Here is a 21,126-nt window from a genome sequence, read left to right on the forward strand (position 1 = left end):
TTTTAAAAACAAGAATATGTATACCGGGGCATACCAAATATGAATTCCATGTTCTTTCTGGAACTAGATCCCCCCAAAAGTATGTGAAGTCACAATGTGAGGAATCTCTCAGCATGGTAGGTTTTGAAAAACATATGGGAAAGTGTCACAAAGGAAGAGAGATAGGGTTGGATAATTATGGAGGTTGACCAAAAAAGATAAGAAGAAAATGCCATCTATGTCCTGAAATCTTTTATCCTTTTTCCTACCTCAGTGATTTTGGTAAGAGCCAAGAACTGTAATTTCAGTGGTTGTTTCTTATCTGAGCAGTCCAGGGTTTTCTTAATCTTTGTTGAGTTTTCTTAACACTGTCTGTGAGTGACTGATGTGTTCCTCCTACTTCTCTCTTGGAAAGACAGAGTAGTAAATTAGGAGGTGAGATGAATGTTCTCCATGAAACATAGGGAAACAGCAGGCATTTGGGAATGGGTGCCAAGAACATTTTATTCTTGACTTGGTTCCATTATTTTCTCATTCTTGTTTTGTTAAATCGCTTTGCTTGTGACATCCATGTTGGTTTGACTACACCAATACTCCAACAATACTGAAGACATAAATAGATGTAACTGAGAAAAGGGTCACCTGGCAGACTACCTAATTGTTTCAGATCTTTCCCTCAATATTTCATTATTTTCCCATAAACCACATAAGGTTAAAAAGGTTTGAGAAGAACATGTCCATTGTACTAATTTTTTAGACTTTAATTTCTTGTGTAGTGAAATACTTCATAGAAAAATGAAGAAAGTGGTGAATAATTTTAGTCATTAATAATTTGATGTTTTGGGATGTTCTGTTTCTGAGAAATAGAATACACAATAGAATTTATAGCAACATAGATCTGACACATATAGAAGCAGAGAAAAATAGGATATCTTCTTAAAGTTTTGTCTCAGTAGTAAATTCAGTCATTCAAATTGTTTTTTCTCCAGACCTAAAAATGCCAAAGCATTGCCAGCCTTGAGTTTATCCTGGAAAAGAAAAAGAAAACATTTTTTTTTTAAGTGTTACTAGTAGTTGTTAAGTCAATAGATCAAGGACCTATATTGCTATTATTGTGGGCTGTAGTGGCTGGAGTGTTGAGAGAGGGATCTTGAATAAGAGACAATGATGGAAAATAACAAAAGGTTAAAAGTTTTTACATTTATGCCAGCAGGCTTTTAACAGTCCTAATTTATTCCATCATGTTTCTCCTCCATCAGGCTTCTTCTTCCGGCAGAGCCAGAAGCAAAGTGTATATATCTTATTCATCTGTGAGAACTGAGCTAACTCTCATGGGAATCAGACAGTTAACAAAGATAATTTTGACTAGAAACTGTTTTCCTGTTTTCTGGACATCTGGAGAAAGGTAGGGAAAAATTCCATGCCTCAGTATCTCTTTCCCAAGGTTGCTTCTTTCTCAAGGCTGTGTCCTTTTTCTGACTCCCAGGAGAGGAGGAGAGGAGCATTTGGGGAGGATTTAACCCATTGGCTCCCCACAGACCTGTTTCTGTAAACCATCTATAACAGGGGTCAGCAACCTTTTTGGCCGTGACAGCTGTAAACACTACATTTTTTAAAATGTAATTTCGTGAGAGCCGTACAGTGCTCATAGTGCGTGCTCCTGTAACAATGCCTGAAAAAAAATTGACTTTATGGCTGCTGCAGAAAAGAGCCATACGTTGCTGACCCTTGATCTATAACTTAAGAGTTTTAGAGAGCTGCCTGAGGTTCATGTAGCTTAATTGACATTAACAGTCACACTATGATAGCTAGTAGCTATCAGAGACTGGATTTGAAGCTAGGTTTCCTGACTTTAAGTACAAAACTATCCACTTTATCCATGCTGCTTTTTATTATTATTGATGCTGCTGCTGCTGGTGACAGGCTAGAAGTACAGTAGGACACTTATAGTCCCAATCTCACTGATGATTTCTATAGTAGATTTGACTTGCTCCATTTCTGACCTGAGCCAGTTTGCCCTTCTTTGGGCAACTGGTAATCCCCAGTTATTGTGGGGAGGGTCCCCATAAGCCCACTGTAATTCAGAGTTCCCAAGTTCAAGCAATCAACCAGCTCCAGCTTCCCCCAAAGCAGGCATTATAGGCATGTACCACCATTCCTGGCTTTGCTGCTGATTTAGAATTCAGTCAGTTAATTTAAAAAATGTATTAAGTTCCTATGGTGGGGCAGCTAGGTAGCATAGTGATAAGCACCAGACCTGAAATCTGGAGGACCTAGATTCAAATCTGGCCTCAGATGTGTCCCACCTGTGTGATCCTGGGAAAGTCATTTAACCTTATCTAACCTGTGCCACTCTTCTCTCTTAAAACTGATAACTAAGATAGAAGGAAAAGGTTTTTAAAAAAAGTACCTCCGGTGTGTGGAACATATACTATATATTTATAATTTTTTAAGACCTTGCTTCAGTATTAGAGAAAATTAATATTTCACCAAGATCTGCCATATTAAGCCAAAAAAAGAGATAGATTTTAGAGCAAAGTTTAGTTTTTTCTGGCATTTAATTTAGTACTTTAACTTTTACATAGCACTTTTTTTTTACAACTGTTTTATAGGTAATATAGTGTTAGAGACCTTGTTTTCATGCATAAAGAGATAAGGTGGCTCATTTACTGTGGCACAACTGATAAATGTCAGAACCTAGAATTTCATATCTTTCTGACTTGAATGTAGGACCTTTGGTGGTACAAGCCTTGTAGATCAGCAAAGCAGTTTCTCATGGAGTGTTGATGTTCACAAGACCTGCATTTGGGGAACTTTTCCAGGAAATCAGGGAATGATAGGCTATTAGATTTGGAAGGGATCTTAGAAATGATCCAATCCAATATTTTACTAACATAAGGACCTAATTATACTGAGTGGCTGTTATTTAGGCTTGCAAGATCCTGGGATTTGCAATTCAAACAGCACTGTTTTAGCTTATCCTTCTGTTTCCAAGCATTTCAATCAGCATGTCAATAGAGTTTTTGTTTGTTTGATCCTCCAGATGACAAATAAGATAAACTAATTTGCCTTATCATAGAAAGAAATGGGGGTGGGGGTGGCAGATGGATGGCTCAGTGGATTGAGAACCTGGTCCAGAGACTAGGAGGTCCTGGGTTCAAATGTGGCCTCAGACACTTCTTAGCTGTGTGACCCTGAGCAAGTCACTTGACTCCCATTGCCTAGCCCTTACCACTTTTCTGCCTTAGAACCAACACCCAGTATTGATTCTAAGATGGAAGGTAAGGGTTTAAAATAAAAGAAAGACATGAATGGAGAGCCTAAGATAGGTATTGATGGACATGTTAAAATTTCATCATAATTTTCTCATAAGGAAGAAATGAGGACTAAAGTCTTTCCTTAACCTTTTTTTTTTAATCTGTGAAAGAAACTACATCAGCCTCCTCAAGAGAATCTTCATGACACAAAGAGTTTAAGAATTTAGCCCAGCAAGTTTGCATCTATACTCTTATATACTAGAGTTTCTTAATTTTTAAGTCATGGACCCTTCTGGAAGTCTGGTGAAGCCTATGAATCCCTTCTCAGAATAATGTTTGTAAATGCCTAAAATAAAATAGGATCACAAAGGAAACCAATTATACTGAAACATAGCTGTCCAATTTTTTTTTAAGTCCATAGATCCCAAGACCCTTGCCATATAGAGTATGAGGCAGGTAGAGAGTTCATGGAGGATAATCATAAGATCTTAGATTTAGATCTGGAGGGGATATTAGAGTCTCTTCATTTTATAGCTGAGGCAAATGAAGCTAATGGAAGTTAAATGATTTGCAGTATCAGAGGGGGAGTTTGGACCCAAACCATCTGATTCCAGCAGTGTTCTGTGCTTCTATAGCTACACGTCTATAATATGACCCCAAACATATACATGTACATATAGATAAATGTTTGATAAAGGAGGATTTACACCAATCATTCAATGTATTTCCTCTAGCCTCACCTGGGTTCAACTCATTTGACCATGCAGCAATAAGGTACTACTTGCTCCACCTCATAAGAAGAGCATATACTGATTCTTTAGCAAAAATCCTTCCAATACAATGTCCTCAGAAGGTCCTTTACTATCAGGATTTTTATTTTTATTTTCTGAAGAATGATTTTTAAAAAAGTATTAAAATCTTAATTGACTAGAATGTTTGGATAATGAAATTAATTTCATTTTTTCATTAACTGAGTTTATGTGGAAAACTCTTTAAAGTTACAATCCTGTTTGTTGTTCGAAAAACCTCCCTCCTTCCCCTGCCCACCACCACACAATTCTCTGAAACTTTTCAGAATATTTTTCTGCACTCAGTAACTATAGAACCCTGAATGTGATGAAAACTATTACAAGGTCGAATTATTTGCTTCTAGTCCCATGTCTAGTGAGTATCAAAGCCAGATCCTAGATCAGTTTAGAGTTGGAAAGGATCTCTGAAGCCATCATTTAGAGATTAATTTAGAGATGAGAAAATCGAGGCCCAGAGAAGTCATGACTTGCTCAAGGTAACACAATATAAACAGTAAAGCTAGGCTTTCTCTACAGTTATATTCACTTTTTCAGATCCAAGCCAACTATACTTCAGTCTTCAATCCATTTATGATATGGCATTGTAGATGTAAACTTTGTAGGACATCTTCATACTACACTGCTAGTCGAGTACCAAAGGTTGGCCATCATCATTGTGGCTCCCCTATCCCTGAAAATGAAGGTAAATCAGACCAGGGAATGACACTTCCTTTTTACATAAAAATCTAGTTCTCTTTTCTCTTATGATATGCCAACTTGCTATAGTCTTAGCTGCCAATGGGTAAGTGCAATATTACTGTATTTTGTCTTAAAGATTTATGGTACAGAATTTACTTTAATTGGACCCTAATATAAGAGCCTGTTATGAATTTATTCTTGTTTAATCAGAAAATTTTACATACATAGATTTTGATACTTTGATTCTTATTTTGAATCTTTATTTCTCCCAAAATTTAATTTTCTTATGTTTTTGATTTTTCTTTTAATAACTGACTCATACACTCCATAACTCAATGATGTATTCTGAGTTGATCCAGGTGATCCTCTTCAGGGGGGATTGTATTTTTATAAAAATTTTAACATTTTGTTTGAGAAAATTTTCAGGAAAAGAAGTCTGCTAACACTTTGAAACCAGAAAATAGACTATTTGCCTGCAGAAACCTACAAGATGATCCAGAAGAGATGCTTGCAGAAATCTACATTGAATCAAGACGATCCAAAATGAACGTTGGAGTGCAACTAATTGAACTTAAGGGGATTGAACACAATTATTTTGAATTGTAAACTCTTATGCCAAAGGGGATTGCCCCCTAATTGGCTTTTTGTCAATGCATCTAGCAAAACATTGTTTTTTCTCTTTCTATCTCTTCTACTTACCTCTTATTTCTAACTATTGTAGTTAGAAAAATTTTAGGGGTACAAGATGATTACGTCAAATGATCAATTGGGGAGACTAGTCTCCCAAATGATCACAGGGGGGGATTGTGATAATTAGATTTAGTCTACACTGCCCATCTTTAGATTTAATCACCAAAGGCGAGAGCACCTCCAATTTTGAGAAGTCCGTAACCCACGTGTACTAGAGTGGGTGACGAATCAGAATCAACTGACTGCCCCCTAGGTGGTCCTATGAAAAGCGTGTATTGTGATTAGACACACAAATTAGGAGGGAGGCACAGGAAGTGATGCATAAGTGACCCCTTTAAAAGGAGAAGGTCTTATGGTGAAGAGGGCTGCTGCTGAAGGTGCACTTCTGGTTCGTGGAGGAGTGCTGGCTGGAACACGGCGACCTTGGTGAGACTGCTTTAAATATCTTCTTTGAATTCCACGTGGTGAGTTTAAAGACTGACTGAATCTTCCTGAACTTCTCTTAAGGAACTTTTAATAGACTCTGTGAATGAAGCTTTGCGTCATTCACCTCTGGGCCTTCTGGCCCTCTGACTCTCAGCTGAGGGTTAATTAGATCTACCTGGATTAATTAGAGGATCATAGTAAATTACCTACTGTGTTAGATTCTTATTTCCTTATTTTCTCTCTATCTTCTCAATTGTAAATAAACTTCCATAAAGTCAATTTTGACTTGAGATTATTTTTAATTGAGGATTGATAATTGTTCAATCCTCTGGCAACCATCTTTTAATATATTGAACCCCAAACCCCTTTTTCCCCCTCACAGACACCAGGCAATTCTGTACTAATGCATAATACAAAACCCCTGAAAAAGGCTTATTAAGGACATATCTTGTGACTGACTCCTTGTTTTGTTGCCATTTGCTTAAAAATAATGCATGTTTCAGCCATGTGAGGGTTTTGGCAGGTTGGTTTTTGAGCCATTAAGGATTTGGACATGAGTGAAACAAACAGGATCATGGCAGTGAAGCTTGATTAGAAGTTTGTGATCTTTGCAACAGGAGTGTAAAAGATAAGTGACAAATTTTCCAAGACTTATTTGAGCTAGAAGTATACTTTAGACTTTAGGAGAAGCTTCTATATGGTTAGTGGTTTATCTACGTTGGTTGTGATTGGTTGATTACTACCTTTTTTATTTTCCTTCAAACCCTATGAGGTTAGCTATTTCTAATAATAACAGTTAATATTTGTAGAGTGCTTTATGTTTTACAAAGCAGTTTACAAATATTATCTTATTTGATCTTCACAACAACCTGAAAGGGAGGTACTACTCTCCCTATTTTATAAATGAGGAAACTGAGGCAGACAGAAGTTCAGTGGGATAGAAGGAAATAAGCACAGTACTAAGAGCTTTTCACAAATATCTCTTTTGATTTTTACAAGTCTGTAAGGTTAGGTATATGCTAATATTATCATCCCCATTTTATAGATGAGGAACCTGAGGCAAATCAAAGTTACTGTCAAAGTAACATAGCTAGGAAGCATATGAGGCCAAATTTGAGCTTATTTCTGTCTGAATTTAGGCATAATGCTCTATCCATTGGACCACCTAGATGTCTTTGGAGATAGAATAACAGCTTAGTGGATTTCATTGATTATCACACATTTCTGATCTGGTGGCTAATCCTATACTGTTAATTATCAAATATGCCATATCTATACTTTCTGGGACATTTTCTAAAGTCAAAGCTTTTAATGATTCTTTTTTTTTTTTTTTTTTAAAGCCCTTACCTTCCGTCTTAGAATCAATACTATGTATTGGTTCCAATGCAGAAAAGTGGTAAGAGCTAGGCAATGGGGGTTAAGTGACTTGCCCAGGGTCACATAACTGGGAAGTGTCTAAGGCCAGATTTGAACCTAGTACCTCTCATCTCTAGGCCTGGCTTCTCAATCCACTGAGCTACCCAGCTGCCCCCACTCATAGCTTTTGAACTCTCTTTCTGTAAACTCAATCCCAACCGGAAATGGAAGAATAATACAAATGAATAAAAATGAAACAAAAATCACAACCAAGACAATTACTATACCTTTGTTTCATCATCAAATTCTTCCATAGATTCTATAAGTTTTCCAGCTTCTAGATCACCTAAGGGAAAGGGATAATCAGTCCCCAAAAGGACTTTATCCTGAAAACAGAAAAATATGTTTGTTTGCTTTTTATCAATAATTTCATTGGATATTAAAGTACCTGCAATAAACCAACTTTTGGAAAACACTTATTTAAAATGGAAACTCTGCCTATGTTTGATTTATTATCTTTTAGGTCAGTGGAAATATAAAAATGTAATGAATGATATTTTGAGACTAGACAGAATTTTTTCTCATTTTCAAGATTTCAAAACCTATCCTAACAATTTATCTTCAGCAGATGTCACCATGGTGTCTCCTAAAGTTACAAAATTGACTAGCTTGAGAGAACTGGGGGAAATATGGAATGGCAACCTAAAAATGGTGACTTCTATCTGAAACAAAAATACAGATAGTTTTGGGCTACATTTTTAAAAATCCAATTTTTTTGGCTATTTGAGTTTATATGATGAGTTAATTTATGAAAAATCACTGCACACAAAGCATGTAGGACTTTTAGCTGGAAGAGCATAAGTTATATAGCTCAAATTCCTCATTTTACAGATGAACTGGAGCCCTCAAAATGAAAGACTTACCCAAAGCCACATAGGCAGCCACACAAGTGGCAAGTGCAAAACTTGAACCTAAATCCCTTGATTTTAAATCTGGTTCTCTTTCCACTCTGCACTGCTTGTTTCTTAAAACAAACAACCAGTCCCAGACAGACAATGCTGACTTTTACCAACTTGGTCTTTGTTTTTTGAATGTTGTTACTTCAGTAGTCATTTAGAGATACTTTGTAAACCAAATGAGCATGATAACATTAAAATTCATTACCTCCTTGGGGGCAGCTGGGTAGCTCAGTGGATTGAGAGCCAGGCCTAGAGACTGGAGGTCCTAGGTTCAAATCCGGCCTCAGATACTTCCCAGCTGTGTGACCCTGGGCAAGTCACTTGACCCCCATTGCCTACCCTTACTACTCTTTCACCTATAAGTCAATACACAGAAGTTAAGGGTTTAAAATAATAAAAAAAATAAAAATAAAAAAAAATTCATTACTTCCTTTGTTGAGCAAATTACATTGTCCTTAAGATCACTTAATATTTTTTTTTAAGGATGGATTTCCCAGGCAAATAAAAGAAGGATGAATGATCCTTTCATTGACTACAGTTCTCTGTAATGTGAAGTCTAACTTTCCTCTGTACATGTGATGCTGCTGATTTCCCATCAGTAAAAGCCATCACGTGGGGTTGTTTTTCTAGGAGTAATGATAGGCTTGACCTGATCCACCTACATTCCTTGCAGATACTCATGATCAGTGCAGTTTTTAAGACCATGTAAGATAAGAGGTACCATCTTTGGTTTTGTAAAGAAGTATAGCTAGTTAGGCAGTGTGATACAGTGGAAAGAATGTTAGACTGGGCATCAGGAGATTTGGGTTCTAACCTTAGTCCTGCTACAAATTAGCTTTGTGACATGGACAAATCATTCATATTTCTGGGTTTTCTTTCCTGTATGTATAAAGTAAGGAGGATTGGGCAGAACAAGGTGAGCTCTAAGGAGTAGATAGAATAGATTGAGCTCCAGACCTTGGCCTCATTAACCATAGACTCTAAGTGTCTGAGATGAGAGTGTAACACCAGAATGAAGCATACAAAACAGAATATATAGAACACCAGAATGAAGCATATAGATTTGGAGGAGTTAGATTTTAGGTAAAAATAATTATAGGTTTAAAAAAATGTGTCAACCACAATGGACCCCATTTCTAATTTAGGATAAGTTTGAGCTTTCATTACATTGGCATAACACATGGTCACTTTTAATTAGAATTTCATTCTTGGTCCTAATACAATTGCCACATGAAGTAAATGTCTGTCATATAAGTTAATAAATCATAACTTGACAAAGAAAAAAAGTAGAACTATGTTCAAACTTAAAACATGAAATATATTTTTGACAGTTTAAGTTTGAATTGTTAGAAACCCAAAGAGAGTTCATTTAATAAAACCCATCAATTTTATTAAAATGTTTGAAAGAAAGTTTGAAGGCAAGGCAGGATGGACCAACAAGTCTATTCCCAATTTCTGAGCTCACTGATGCACCAAACCAAGCAAATTAACATTCTCAACAACTGCTGATGAAAATCCCCCAAAGACCAAAAGTTAAGTCTCTGCACATATGTGCAAACAGCTGATCCTTTCCTAAATTGCTTGCTTGTAGTTCACTGGAGATTCATTTGTCCTTATTTCTAAGATCCCTTAAAAAAACCCCAACAACAAAGTCCCTACTATTTGCAGTTCTTTAAAAACCCTTCTATCACAATATACATTTAAAAATTTTGAATGTTTATATTTGTCAACTTCTTGCATATGAAAACCAAGTTTAGAAATTAATTTACCTTTTTAGTCACTAGTATTCCTATTTCCAGTAGTATGATAACCTACTTTAATACTGGTAATGTGTCAAATCTATTCTGCTTTTTATTTATTTATTTTTAATTTAATTTTTTTTTAGAAAAATTTTTCCCATGCTTACATGATTCATGTTCTTACTCTCTCCCCCCACCAACCCCAACCCCAGCCCCATAGCCAACACGCATTTCCACTGATTTTTTCATGTGTCATCGATCAAGACCTATTTCCATATTATTGATAATTGTACTAGGGTGGTCGGTTAGAGTTTACTTCCCAAATCATGTCCTCATCAACCCACGTGTTCAAGCAGTTGTTTTTCTTCATATTTCCACTCCTGTAGTTCTTCCTCTGAATGTGGGTAGCGTTCTTTTCCATAAATCCCTCAGAATTGTCCTGGGTGATTGCATTGCTGCCAGTACAGAAGTTCTTTCTCATAGGTCCCTCATAGTTGTCCTGGGTCATTGCATTGCTGCTAGTATAGAAGTCTATTACATTCGATTTTACCACAGTGTATCCTTCTCTGTGTACAATGTTCTTCTGGCTCTGTTCCTTTCACTCTGCATCAATTCTTGGAGGTTATCATACTACTGGAAATAGGAATACTAGTGACTAAAAAGGTAAATTAATTTCTAAACTTGGTTTTCATATGCAAGAAGTTGACAAATATAAACATTCAAAATTTTTAATTCCCCAATCATATCCCCATTGACCTAAGTGAACAAGCAGTTATTTTCCTTCTGTGTTTTTGCTCCCACAGTTCTTCTTCTGGATGTGAATAACATCTTTCTCATAAGTCTCTCAGAATTGTCCTGTGTCATTGCATTACTGCTAATACAGAAGTCCATTACATTCGATTTTACCACAGTATATCAGTCTCTGTGTACAATGTTCTTCTGGCTCTGCTCCTTTCACTCTGCATCAATTCTTGGAGGTGTTTCTAGTTCACATGAAATTCCTCCAGTTTATTATTCCTTTGAGCACAATAGTATTCCATCACCAACAGATACCATAGTTTGTTCAGCCATTCCCCAATTGAAGGGCATACCCTTGTTTCCCAGTTTATTGCCACCACAAACAGCATGGCTATAAATATTTTTGTACGTGTCTTTTTCCCTATGATCTCTTTGGGGTATAAACCCAGCAATGGTATGGCTGGATCAAAGGCAGGCAATCTTTTAGCTCTCTTTGGGCATAGTTCCTCTGTTCTGCTTTAACATAGAGGATATATAATTCAAAAGCAGAAACGAAAATTGTTCCTTCTGAAAATTTTCTAAAATTCCAATCTTTTGAAGTAATTTCACAGAATTTTAGTACCAGTGGGGGCATTAGGGATCATCTGGTCTAGCCCTCTATTTTACAAGAAAACTGAGGTCCAGAGAGCTTAAAGCACTTGTCTACAAAGCTTGTTAGTGGAAGAGCTAGCAGTAGGATCTGGGTCTGCTCACTCCCAATATGACTCTCTTTATACTGATCTTTACTTTCCTCCCTCTGCCTCCACATCTGTTATGGTTTTCTGGGTCCATAATATTGGAAGATGAGGTGATATAATGATTTCTAGTAGATATTGTTCAGAATTCACATTGTTCAGAACATGTAGGAGTTAGCTCTTTACTCTCTACTTTCAGGATTAGTGAATAATCTTCTCAGAAACTAGACAAATCCATATTAGAAAAAGGATCCCAGCCTCCATTTAAAGATCTTTGGTGGAGAGAAAACTTCTCCAAGTTAGCAGCCTAAGTAAATTTAGTAGAGTTATAATTATTAGAAAGATTTCCTCCCTTGTATTGAACTAAAATCTGTTTCTCTGTATCTTCTGTGCATCAGTTCTAGTTCCATCCTCTTGGACTAAGCAGAATGATCCTTCTTCCACATGATAGTCCTTCAAGTAGTTAAGTGAATAAATTTTAAAAAAGCATTTATTAAGCATTTTCTATGTGCAAAGAACTATTCCAAGCTCTGGGAATCCATGTAGGAAAAGCAAGAGAATCCCTGCTCTCAAGAACCTTACATTCTAATAGGATAGACAAAACATTCAGTGTAGGGGTAGCTAGATGGTACAGTATATAGAGCACTGAGCCTAGGAGTCAGGAAGACTTGGGTTCAAATCCTGCCATAGACACTAGCTGTGTGACCTTGGGCAAGTCATTTAATCACCGTTTGCCTCAATTTCCTCAAGTATAAAATGGGACAATAATAGCATTTATCTCCCAGAGTGATTATGAAAATCAAATGGGCTACTCATAATAGCTATTATTATTATTATTATTATTGTTATAATAAGCTTCAGCATTAAGTCTTAAAAGACCCACTTCAAATTGTCAGTGATCACCTCTGTTATGCAGGGATTCCATGCATAACACCTCATAGCTGACAAAAAGAACTGAATAAAAAACCTCAGATGTGACCTAGCCAAGATCAAGTACAGTAGGACCATCCTTTATACAGTCTAATAACAATAGCTAACATTTAAATGGCACTTATGGGCCAGGCTGCACTAGATGCTTTTCAATTATTATCTCAGTTGATCCTTATGACCCTTCAAGGTAGCTGTTATTTTTCCCATTTTTCAGATGAGGAAAACAGGTAAATTGACTTACTCAAGGTCACACAGCTAGCAAGTGTCTCAATCATGATTTGAACTCAGTTCTTTGAAACTCTCTAGTTTCTCTAGTGGTATAGTGGATAGAGTGCTAGCCCTGTAGTCAGAAAGAGTTCAAATCTTAGACACTTACTAGCTGTGTGAGTCTGGGCAAATCACTTAAACTTATTTGCCTCAGTTTGTTCATCTGTAAAATGAACTGGAGAAGGAAATGGTGAACTTCTCTAGTGTTTTTGCCAAGAAAGCCCCAGATAGGGTCATGAAGAGTCAAACATATCAGAAATGATTGAACAACAACTTCTTAACTCTAGGCTTGTGCTCTATCCACTGCACATCCTTGCTGTCCCACCACATGACCTTTTCTGGATGCCACATCACATTGTTGACTCAAATTGGAGTTTTAGTTCATTAAAACATCAGTTTTTTTTTATATGAGCTGTCATTTGCTCACATTGCTTCTCCCTCATCTATGTTTGCATAGTTAATTGTTAAAACATAATTGTAGAACTTTACATTTACATATACTGTGTCATCTTATTAATTTCAATTCATTGTTCTAATTTTGCAAAAGCTTTTTTGTTTTTGACTGGTTAATTCCTTGTGTGGGATCCCTCACTTTGCATTTCTAATCTGATTTGCTAAATATTGCATTTACATCTTCATTCAAGTTACTCATAAAACTATTACATCTCTGATGGCCCTTGACTGGCAGGAGCTTTCCTAGGTTTATACTTAGGAGGACAAAAGGAACTACAGCTTTTTCCAAATATATCATTGTAGGATTTGAAGGTCCTAAGCACTTTTGGATATACCAACCATGACTAAAACAGCCATGGATATACACAAGGTTTGGTAAAATTCCTTTAGTGCTCAGTGGTTCTACTTACGAATTCATTTAGTTACTCTAAATGCTTCTATCTTCATGTATTCAATCTTCCTTCAGCTAGAAGGGACTGTCTGCTCTGACCAGACAGTTTTGTTTTGACATATTTACTGCCCCTTCCATTTAAGTACTTGTCTCTTCCCTTTGACTTCAAAAACCAGCTCCTTTCTAGTTCTCCTTTTGTCTGTGTGACTGCTTCTTTTCTTTTTCTCCTTCCATAAGCATGATATCCTCCCAAACTCTGTTCCCATCTCTGTTGCTTCCGTTCCTACATTCTCTCTCGTTAATCTAATTTAATCTCTTTATTTCAATTATTACTTTATCCAGATATCTCTTGAATCTATTTCTCTATCCCTAGTTTCTCTCATGAACTCTGGTGTTGTCACAAGTTGTCCGCTGGCCATTTTCACTTAGGTGTCCTACAAGCACCTATAACATAGCATGTCCCTAACTAAGCTTTTTTGACTAGTTGTCTTTTTCTTCTCAGATCTGTTAATCCTCATGAATTATCTTTTTGCTGTTGGCATCTAAAACCTCAAGGTCATTTCTGACAATTCTTTTCTCTCATTTCTATATCCAATTTGTTGCCAAGTCCTGTTGATTTTATTTCCAAAACATCTCTCACTCCTTTTTCTCCTTACATTACTACCACCCTAGTTCACATCCGTATTACTTCTCATCCTAATTATAACTATGTAATAATTATAACTATATAATAATATAATATAACTATATAATAAATTGTTATATAGTTAAAATTTATATAGCACTTTATGATTGACAAAATACTTTACATGTTTCTTCTCATTTGACCTTCACAATAAACTGTCAGAGTGGTACTATTATGATCCACATTTTATAGATGAGGAAAACAAGGTTGAAAGAGGTGAAATGACTTGCTCAGGGCTATATAGCTAGTAAGTGTCTGAGACAGGATTCAAAACTCAGGTCTTCTTAACCTCAAGTCCAGTGTCCTATTTATTATCCCATTTAGCTGTCTTCTAACTGGTCTTCCTGGTTCCAGAATTTCCTCTCTCCAACTTGTGCTTCACCCAGTTTTTAAAATAATTTTAGTTTTATACAGTTTGGTTGTCATTCTACTAATCAAAAATCTCCAATGGCTTCCATTTGCCTTTAAGATACAAAACAGCATCTAAGGACCTCCACAATTTGGCCATAACCTACATTTTATATTAGTTTCATTTATGTATTCTATTATCATAGCAGAACTAGACAATAGCTGTTCCTTAATTTTATCCTGCCCATTCCCACTTCTGAACATTCATTAAGAATGTCCCCCTCTGCTGGAGACATGCTAAGAATCATGGAATTTATTTGAGATTTGGGACTCCTAGGGTCACTTAGTCTAACCCATACCTCTACATCACCTCTGGAAAGTGACCCTCCCGCTTTTGCTTGGTAACATTCTGTGATAGGAAGCCTGAAGAAGCAATCTAGTCCCCACCTCATCTGTATCAGTTAAAATATTTCTTTTCTTTCAATGTCCAGGTTAGGTGCCCACCTTTTTCATGACATTATTCATGATCTTTCCTCTCTTCTTCTTCCTTAGCTAAAAATGACTTCTTCCTCCCCAGATTTTCAGAACATCTTGGCTCTCATATTTGCTTTCATCACTTTCTACTTATCATACTTAATTGCATGAATATTTTATTCTCTAAATTGCACTTTCCATAATTGTTTGTCTTTGACTCCCCAGTGTCTAGCATAGAGAATAACTTGCAGTTAGACAATAAAAATTTACTTGGCACCTGCTTTGTTCCAGGCACTGTGCTAAATACTGGGGATACAAAAAAGGAAAAAATAGTCACTGTTCTCAAGGAGCTCACCCTCTGATGAGGGAGACAACATGAAAACAACCATAAAGAATACAGAAGAAAAATTAGAGATAATAAAAGAAAGAAGACATTAGAATTAAGGAGGAAAGGCTTCCTGTAGAAGGTGAAATTTTAGCTAGGACTTGAAGGAAGCCAGAGAAGTCAAGAGGTAGAAATGAGGAGAGAGGGAATTCTAGACATGGGGACAACCAATGAAAATTCTTGGAGTTGGCAGATGGAGGTATTTGTGTGAAGAATAGCAAGCAGGCCAGTGTTACTGGATCACAGACTACAATATGGTAAATCAAAATATTAGTTTGAGTAGAACTGTATATTAAACTGTGATTTCCCATATGCTTTGCAAAATTCTAGTTGGTAACTTAATAAATTAAAAAATGAATTAAATTTTATTTCTCAGTGCTAATCTTGTGTCTTAATGCTATTAATAACAAAAGTGATTATATTTTAAATTCATCTAGATGAAAGAATTTTAGAAGAAAGTAATTAAATCTTTCTGTGCTACTGACTTGGTAAGGTCAGTTAGATGTAGATATCTTATCCTTGCTAAAACCATTCCCCATCCAGGCATCCAAAACCTTCATGATATCCTTGGCTATTAGGTTTTTTTTAATTATAATTCTCTTCTTAGTAGTATTCTGGACCTCTGTTTTCTGCTCCTAATTCCCTGATCAAAAGTTATAGATAAATGCTTTATTCTCTTAATACCATGATTGACAGATTATTAATTTGATGAAATAATATGCACTCATGGGACAATGGGTTAATGTAACATGTTTGAATTTTCATAGGCCATATCTGGTAATGACATTTTAACTCAAGAAGTGACTGTAGTTAAGGTTGAGAATTTCATGTACCATGGTAGCCTCATGGAGAAGATACATGGGGTTAAGTTTGCTCTCTCATTACTATTTTTTTTCCTCATTACTATTGAAAGAAAACTTTGTTGACAGGCAGGCTCTGGATTTCCTTGCTTATATATTTTTAAAATAGGGAATACTGTATAATTCTACGATAACAATTTAGTCTCATACTTTCCCTGTCCTCACTTTCCCCCACCCCAATGTCAATAGCACACATTTCCCTTGAGCTCAAGCACTTACTAAATTTTAAATATATAATTAACAGTCTTGTTAGTGAAAAGGAAATAACTTCTTGCTAACTGGCTGAAATGTCATTAGTTTGTTGCCCAATTAAGTTTTTAGTATTCTTAGGTTGTATTTCAAATGTTCCAGGAGGTAACTTGACAAATTAATACTATTGGCCTGAAAAAGTTAATGCACCTCGGGTATCTGAACAGTTGACTCTCTTATCATCAGCAGATTTCATTAGCAGCACAAGCAGCAAACACAATAGAGCTATAATAGAATGTATTCTGTTGTAAAACAGATTTAAAAATGTCAGCCATATTCCCAGAAATATAACTCCAAACAGATTGATATATTAGTATTACCATTTTACCGATTAAAGATTGAGGTTCAGATATCGTAATTTTTTTTTTCAAATTTAGAAATATAACTTGTATGCATAAAATTAGCAAAATCCTGCAGGAGTTTTAAACTTTCTTTTCTGAATGGAAATTCCAGCCAAGGTCTTTGGCATCAGCAGCTTGATGTATGGCTTCTGAGCACCTTTGGAAGATGCAGTTAATCCTTTCTTTGAGGAACAATGGCTGCTCCTGAATGTTCACACCTCTACTTCCTCCACCCCCTTTTCAGAGAATGTCTGTTTTTATCTAAGCCCCCACTTGCCTAGATTCCTGATTCTAGAGTCCTTTATACTGAAAAGTTAAGTTAAGTTAAGGAAGTATAGGAAAAGTTAAGGTATGTAAGTTTGCAGAGGGTAGCTGAGTGCAGGATTCTGGAATCCTGGGGAGCTGAGCTGTTGGAGAGAGAGACAGTTGGGCCTTGGGGCTGTGGCTTTTCTCTCTGAGGGTTTGACCAGAGGAGACTGGCTATTTCCCTGTGGCATTTTACTACCTTATCTTCCCATCCTAACTGCTGCTTTGTTATCTTGATTTCCTGTGGCTGAGTTTGATAACTGCTGAGTTTCTATAGTGATCTGAGACATATGACATTGGATTGTGAGACCTGGCTTAGATCCTCTGGATCTTGGTCCATCTTTGTGCCCTGTCAGACTTACACACAGACCCTTTCCTTAAAATCATCAAAGTGGGGTTTAGTGTTAGCTTAGTTTAGCCAAGTACAGGAATTTTGGTTTCAAGATAGTGAGGAGAGGATTAGAGTAGGGAAATCACTCAGAATAAATCTCTGTGAAGAGATATTTAGATCTGGGGAGGTGTAGGTAGTTATCATTAGAGTAAGTTCTAACCTTTCCCCTTGTTAACTAAACCAACTGTTGTTTCATATTTTAGTAGTCTGTGTGTGTCATCTCAGTGTCTGGCTCTGCCTACACCGGGCTTGAGTGGTGTGGATTTTAAACACAGTGGCCTTCCCAAAACAGTTTGATCTTCTGTTATTGGCCCTAATAAAACACCTAACACATCCCCTAAACCAATGGTTCCCAAACTTTTTTGGCCTACCGCCCCCTTTCCAGAAAAAATATTACTCAGCCCCCTGGAAATTAATTTTAAAAAAATTTAATAGAAATTAATAGGAAAGAAAAATGCACCTGTGGCCATCACTGCCTCCCTGGATTGCTGCAGCACCCACGAGGGGGCGGTAGTGCCCTCTTTGGGAATCACTGCAAACCCACCAATATTTTAATATTAATGAGGGGTCACCATGAGGTTTGTATCTACTGAGAATCAGAGAGGTTTTTTTCTCCTGTGGGTTGGGTCTCAGACACCTAGAATGTGACTTAATTTCAAAAGTTTAGTTACTAGCCACTATGGCAGCAAAGGAAAGTGATAAATGTTGGAGGGGATGTGGCAAAATTGGGGCATTAATGCATTGCTGGTGGAGTTGTGAATTGATCCAACCATTCTGGAGGGCAATTTGGAATTATACGCAAAGGACTTTAAAAGACTGCCTGCCTTTGGATCCAGCCATATCACTACTGGGTTTGTACCCCAAAATGTTAACAAAGAAAAATACTTGTACAAAAATATTTATAGCTGCAGTCTTTCTGGTGGCAAAAAAAACCTGGAAAATGAGGGGGTGTCTGTTGATTGGGGAATGGCTGAATAAATAGTTGTATCTGATGGGGATGGAATATTATTGTGCTGAAAGGAATAATGAACTGGAGAATTTCTATGTGAATTGGAAAGACCTCCAGGAATTGATACAGAGCAAAAAGGAGCAGAACCAGGAGAACATTGTACACAGAGACTGATATACTGTGGCATGATCGATTGTAATGGACTTTTCTACTAGCAGCAATGCAATGATCTAGGACAATTCTGAGGGACTTATGAGAAAGAACGCTACCCACATCCAGAGAAAGAACTGTGGAAACAGAAATGCATTAAAAAAATATATGATTAATCACATGGTTTGATGGGGATATGATTAGGGTTTTGATGTTAAAAAGATCACTCTACTGCAAATATGAATTATATGGAAATAGATCTTGAACAATGATATAACCCAGTGGAGTTGCTTGTCAGCTCTGGGAGAGGGTAAGGGATAGGGGAGGGGGAGAATCATGAAACATGTAATCATGGAAAATATTCTAAATTATTAAAAAAAAGAAAAAGTTAGTTACTAATGGTTTCAGAGAAGTCCAGAAGAAGCAGGTAGTTCCCCAAATGATCAAACCAAATGGCCTTTTTGCTCTTCCTCCTGTATGACATTGGTTCTTATCTTCATACCTTTGTGCGGTTGGCTCCCAAGGCCTGGAAGACCCTCTCTCTTCACTTCTTTCTTTTAGAATCCTTTGTTTAAGAATCCATTCAAATACAACCTTTTACTGATCCTCTCAGCTGTTAGTGCTATCCCTTCCAAAATTAAATTGTATTTTGTATATATTGCTTACATTTACATAATATATATATTTGAGCAGATAGGTGGCATAATGGATAGAGTGCCAGATCTGGAGTCAGGAAGACTGAGTTCAAATATGGCCTCAGACATTTACTAGCTGTGTAATCTTGGGCAAATCACTTAATCCTGTTTACCTCAGTTTCCTCATCTGTACATTAGGCTAGAGAAGGAAATGGCAAACCACTCCAGTATCTTTGCCCAGAAAGCTCCAAATGAGTAACAGAAAGTTGGATGTGATTGAAACAACTGAACAAAATATGAATATATGTCTCAACCAATAGAGTGTAAGCTTAGAGTTGAAGCTCATTCAGGGAAGGGACTATTTTATTTTTTGTCTTTGTCTGGCATAGCTCTTTGGTATGTAATAGGTAATAAATAAATGCCTGCTAATTGATTTATTTTTTGATGATCATGTGATTAGAGTTCATTGAAATTCAACAGACCAGGGAGGAAAAAATAGTTTTCAAGATAAGTGAAGACTTGAGTTAAGATTCTAAAGAAATAAATCCATACTGACCACACTCCTTAGATTAGTAAGGCAAATAAATAACTGCCATCCTCAAGAGGGGACAATGGAGGGAACAGTTCTCCAAAAGTCCTCCCCAACTCCTTCCCGGTGTTGGACAGAGGATACAATTGCCAAGTGAGGATGGGTCTTACCAGTGCCCACTTCTTATTACTGAAAAAGATGATTAGTGGTTGTAGAGCCCAATGGTTGTTGAACATATTTGATAGATCAGGGAAATTCTGTGGGCACAGGGTGGCTGGGTTTTAGCTAGTTATTTGATAATTTCTCACTCTATGCTTGTGGACAGGATGAAGAGACATGGTTTAGATAACAGTATATAATCAGGTAGATTCAGAATTGTTTGAAAGATTGGATCTAAAGAGTAAATGTATAGATAAATGTTACCCAGGAGAGAGGTCACCAGTAGAGTGACACAGAGATTGGCCATTGACCTTAGATCCCTCAGTCAAATGTAAGCTCTTGGAGGGCCAGGGATATTTTATTTTTTTATCTTTGTATTCTCATTGTCTAAGTCCCTGAACCATAGTAAGTATGTAATTAATGTTAGTTGAATTGAAATTTCATATAAATGAGAAAACTAGGTTGAGAACTTCAATTCCTTAGCCAAGGTCACCTAGTGAATAACAGTCCTGGGATTTGAACCCCAGTCTCCTGACTCCATTACTAGTGCTCTCTCCATCATTCCATACTACTTTTCTTTTTTCTTTCTTTCTTTTTTTATTTTTTAAACCCTTAACTTCTGTGTATTGGCTCCTAGGTGGAAGAGTGGTAAGGGTAGGCAATGGGGGTCAAGTGACTTGCCCAGGGTCACACAGCTGGGAAGTGTCTGAGGCCAGATTTGAACCTAGGGCCTCCCATTGCTAGGCCTGACTCTCAATCCACTGAGCTACCCAGCTGCCCCCTCCATACTACTTTTAAAGAAAGCCTTTTATTAATGTTATAGTTGTGAAAGTGTACCATAATTTCAAAAATTTTTTTAGTAGCAGCTTCCTTAAAGGCCATAAGATGGTGATAAAACTCCATGGAAGCAGGCTATGTTTTTTCTTTTTACTGAGTATGCTGCTTTACTTTCCAGATCAGGAAATTTAGGTTTCTTATTAGAAATGAAGAAAAGATACAGACTTAAGAACATTTATATATACTTACAAGTTTTATAGGTAGGAATTAAAACACTACATAATGAATTCTGATAATGTATACCTTTTCTTTTTCATTTTTTTAATCTAGAGAATCCTATTTTAATAAAAAAAATAGGTTTTTGCTGTTCAGGTTATTTGTCCATATTGGATCTATATATGGCACCCATATTGTGATAGGTAGGTGTTTAAGTGGATAGAATACAGACTTGGAGAAAGGAAGACCTAGGTTCTAATCCTGCC

General features: G+C 36.6%; 1 protein-coding gene across 3 annotated transcripts in view; it reads right to left on the reverse strand.

The window, feature by feature from the left end:
- Nucleotides 1–465: 465 nt before the first annotated feature.
- Nucleotides 466–21,126, reverse strand: part of ACMSD (aminocarboxymuconate semialdehyde decarboxylase) — a 90,783-nt gene continuing 70,122 nt past the window's right edge. For 2 of the 3 annotated variants that reach the window (XM_044669906.1, XM_044669905.1), the window contains 2 exons: nt 7,483–7,581; nt 466–1,007 (listed from right to left, as the gene is read on the reverse strand). In XM_044669906.1, coding sequence (XP_044525841.1) covers nt 945–1,007; nt 7,483–7,581 — 162 coding nt within the window. In that variant the 3' untranslated portion in view covers nt 466–944. The remainder of the gene's footprint in view (nt 1,008–7,482; nt 7,582–21,126) is intronic. The other variant, XM_044669907.1, reaches the window with a different exon arrangement.

Source organism: Gracilinanus agilis, chromosome 3 (genome assembly GCF_016433145.1).
Source record: "Gracilinanus agilis isolate LMUSP501 chromosome 3, AgileGrace, whole genome shotgun sequence".
Taxonomy (NCBI): Eukaryota; Metazoa; Chordata; class Mammalia; order Didelphimorphia; family Didelphidae; genus Gracilinanus; species Gracilinanus agilis.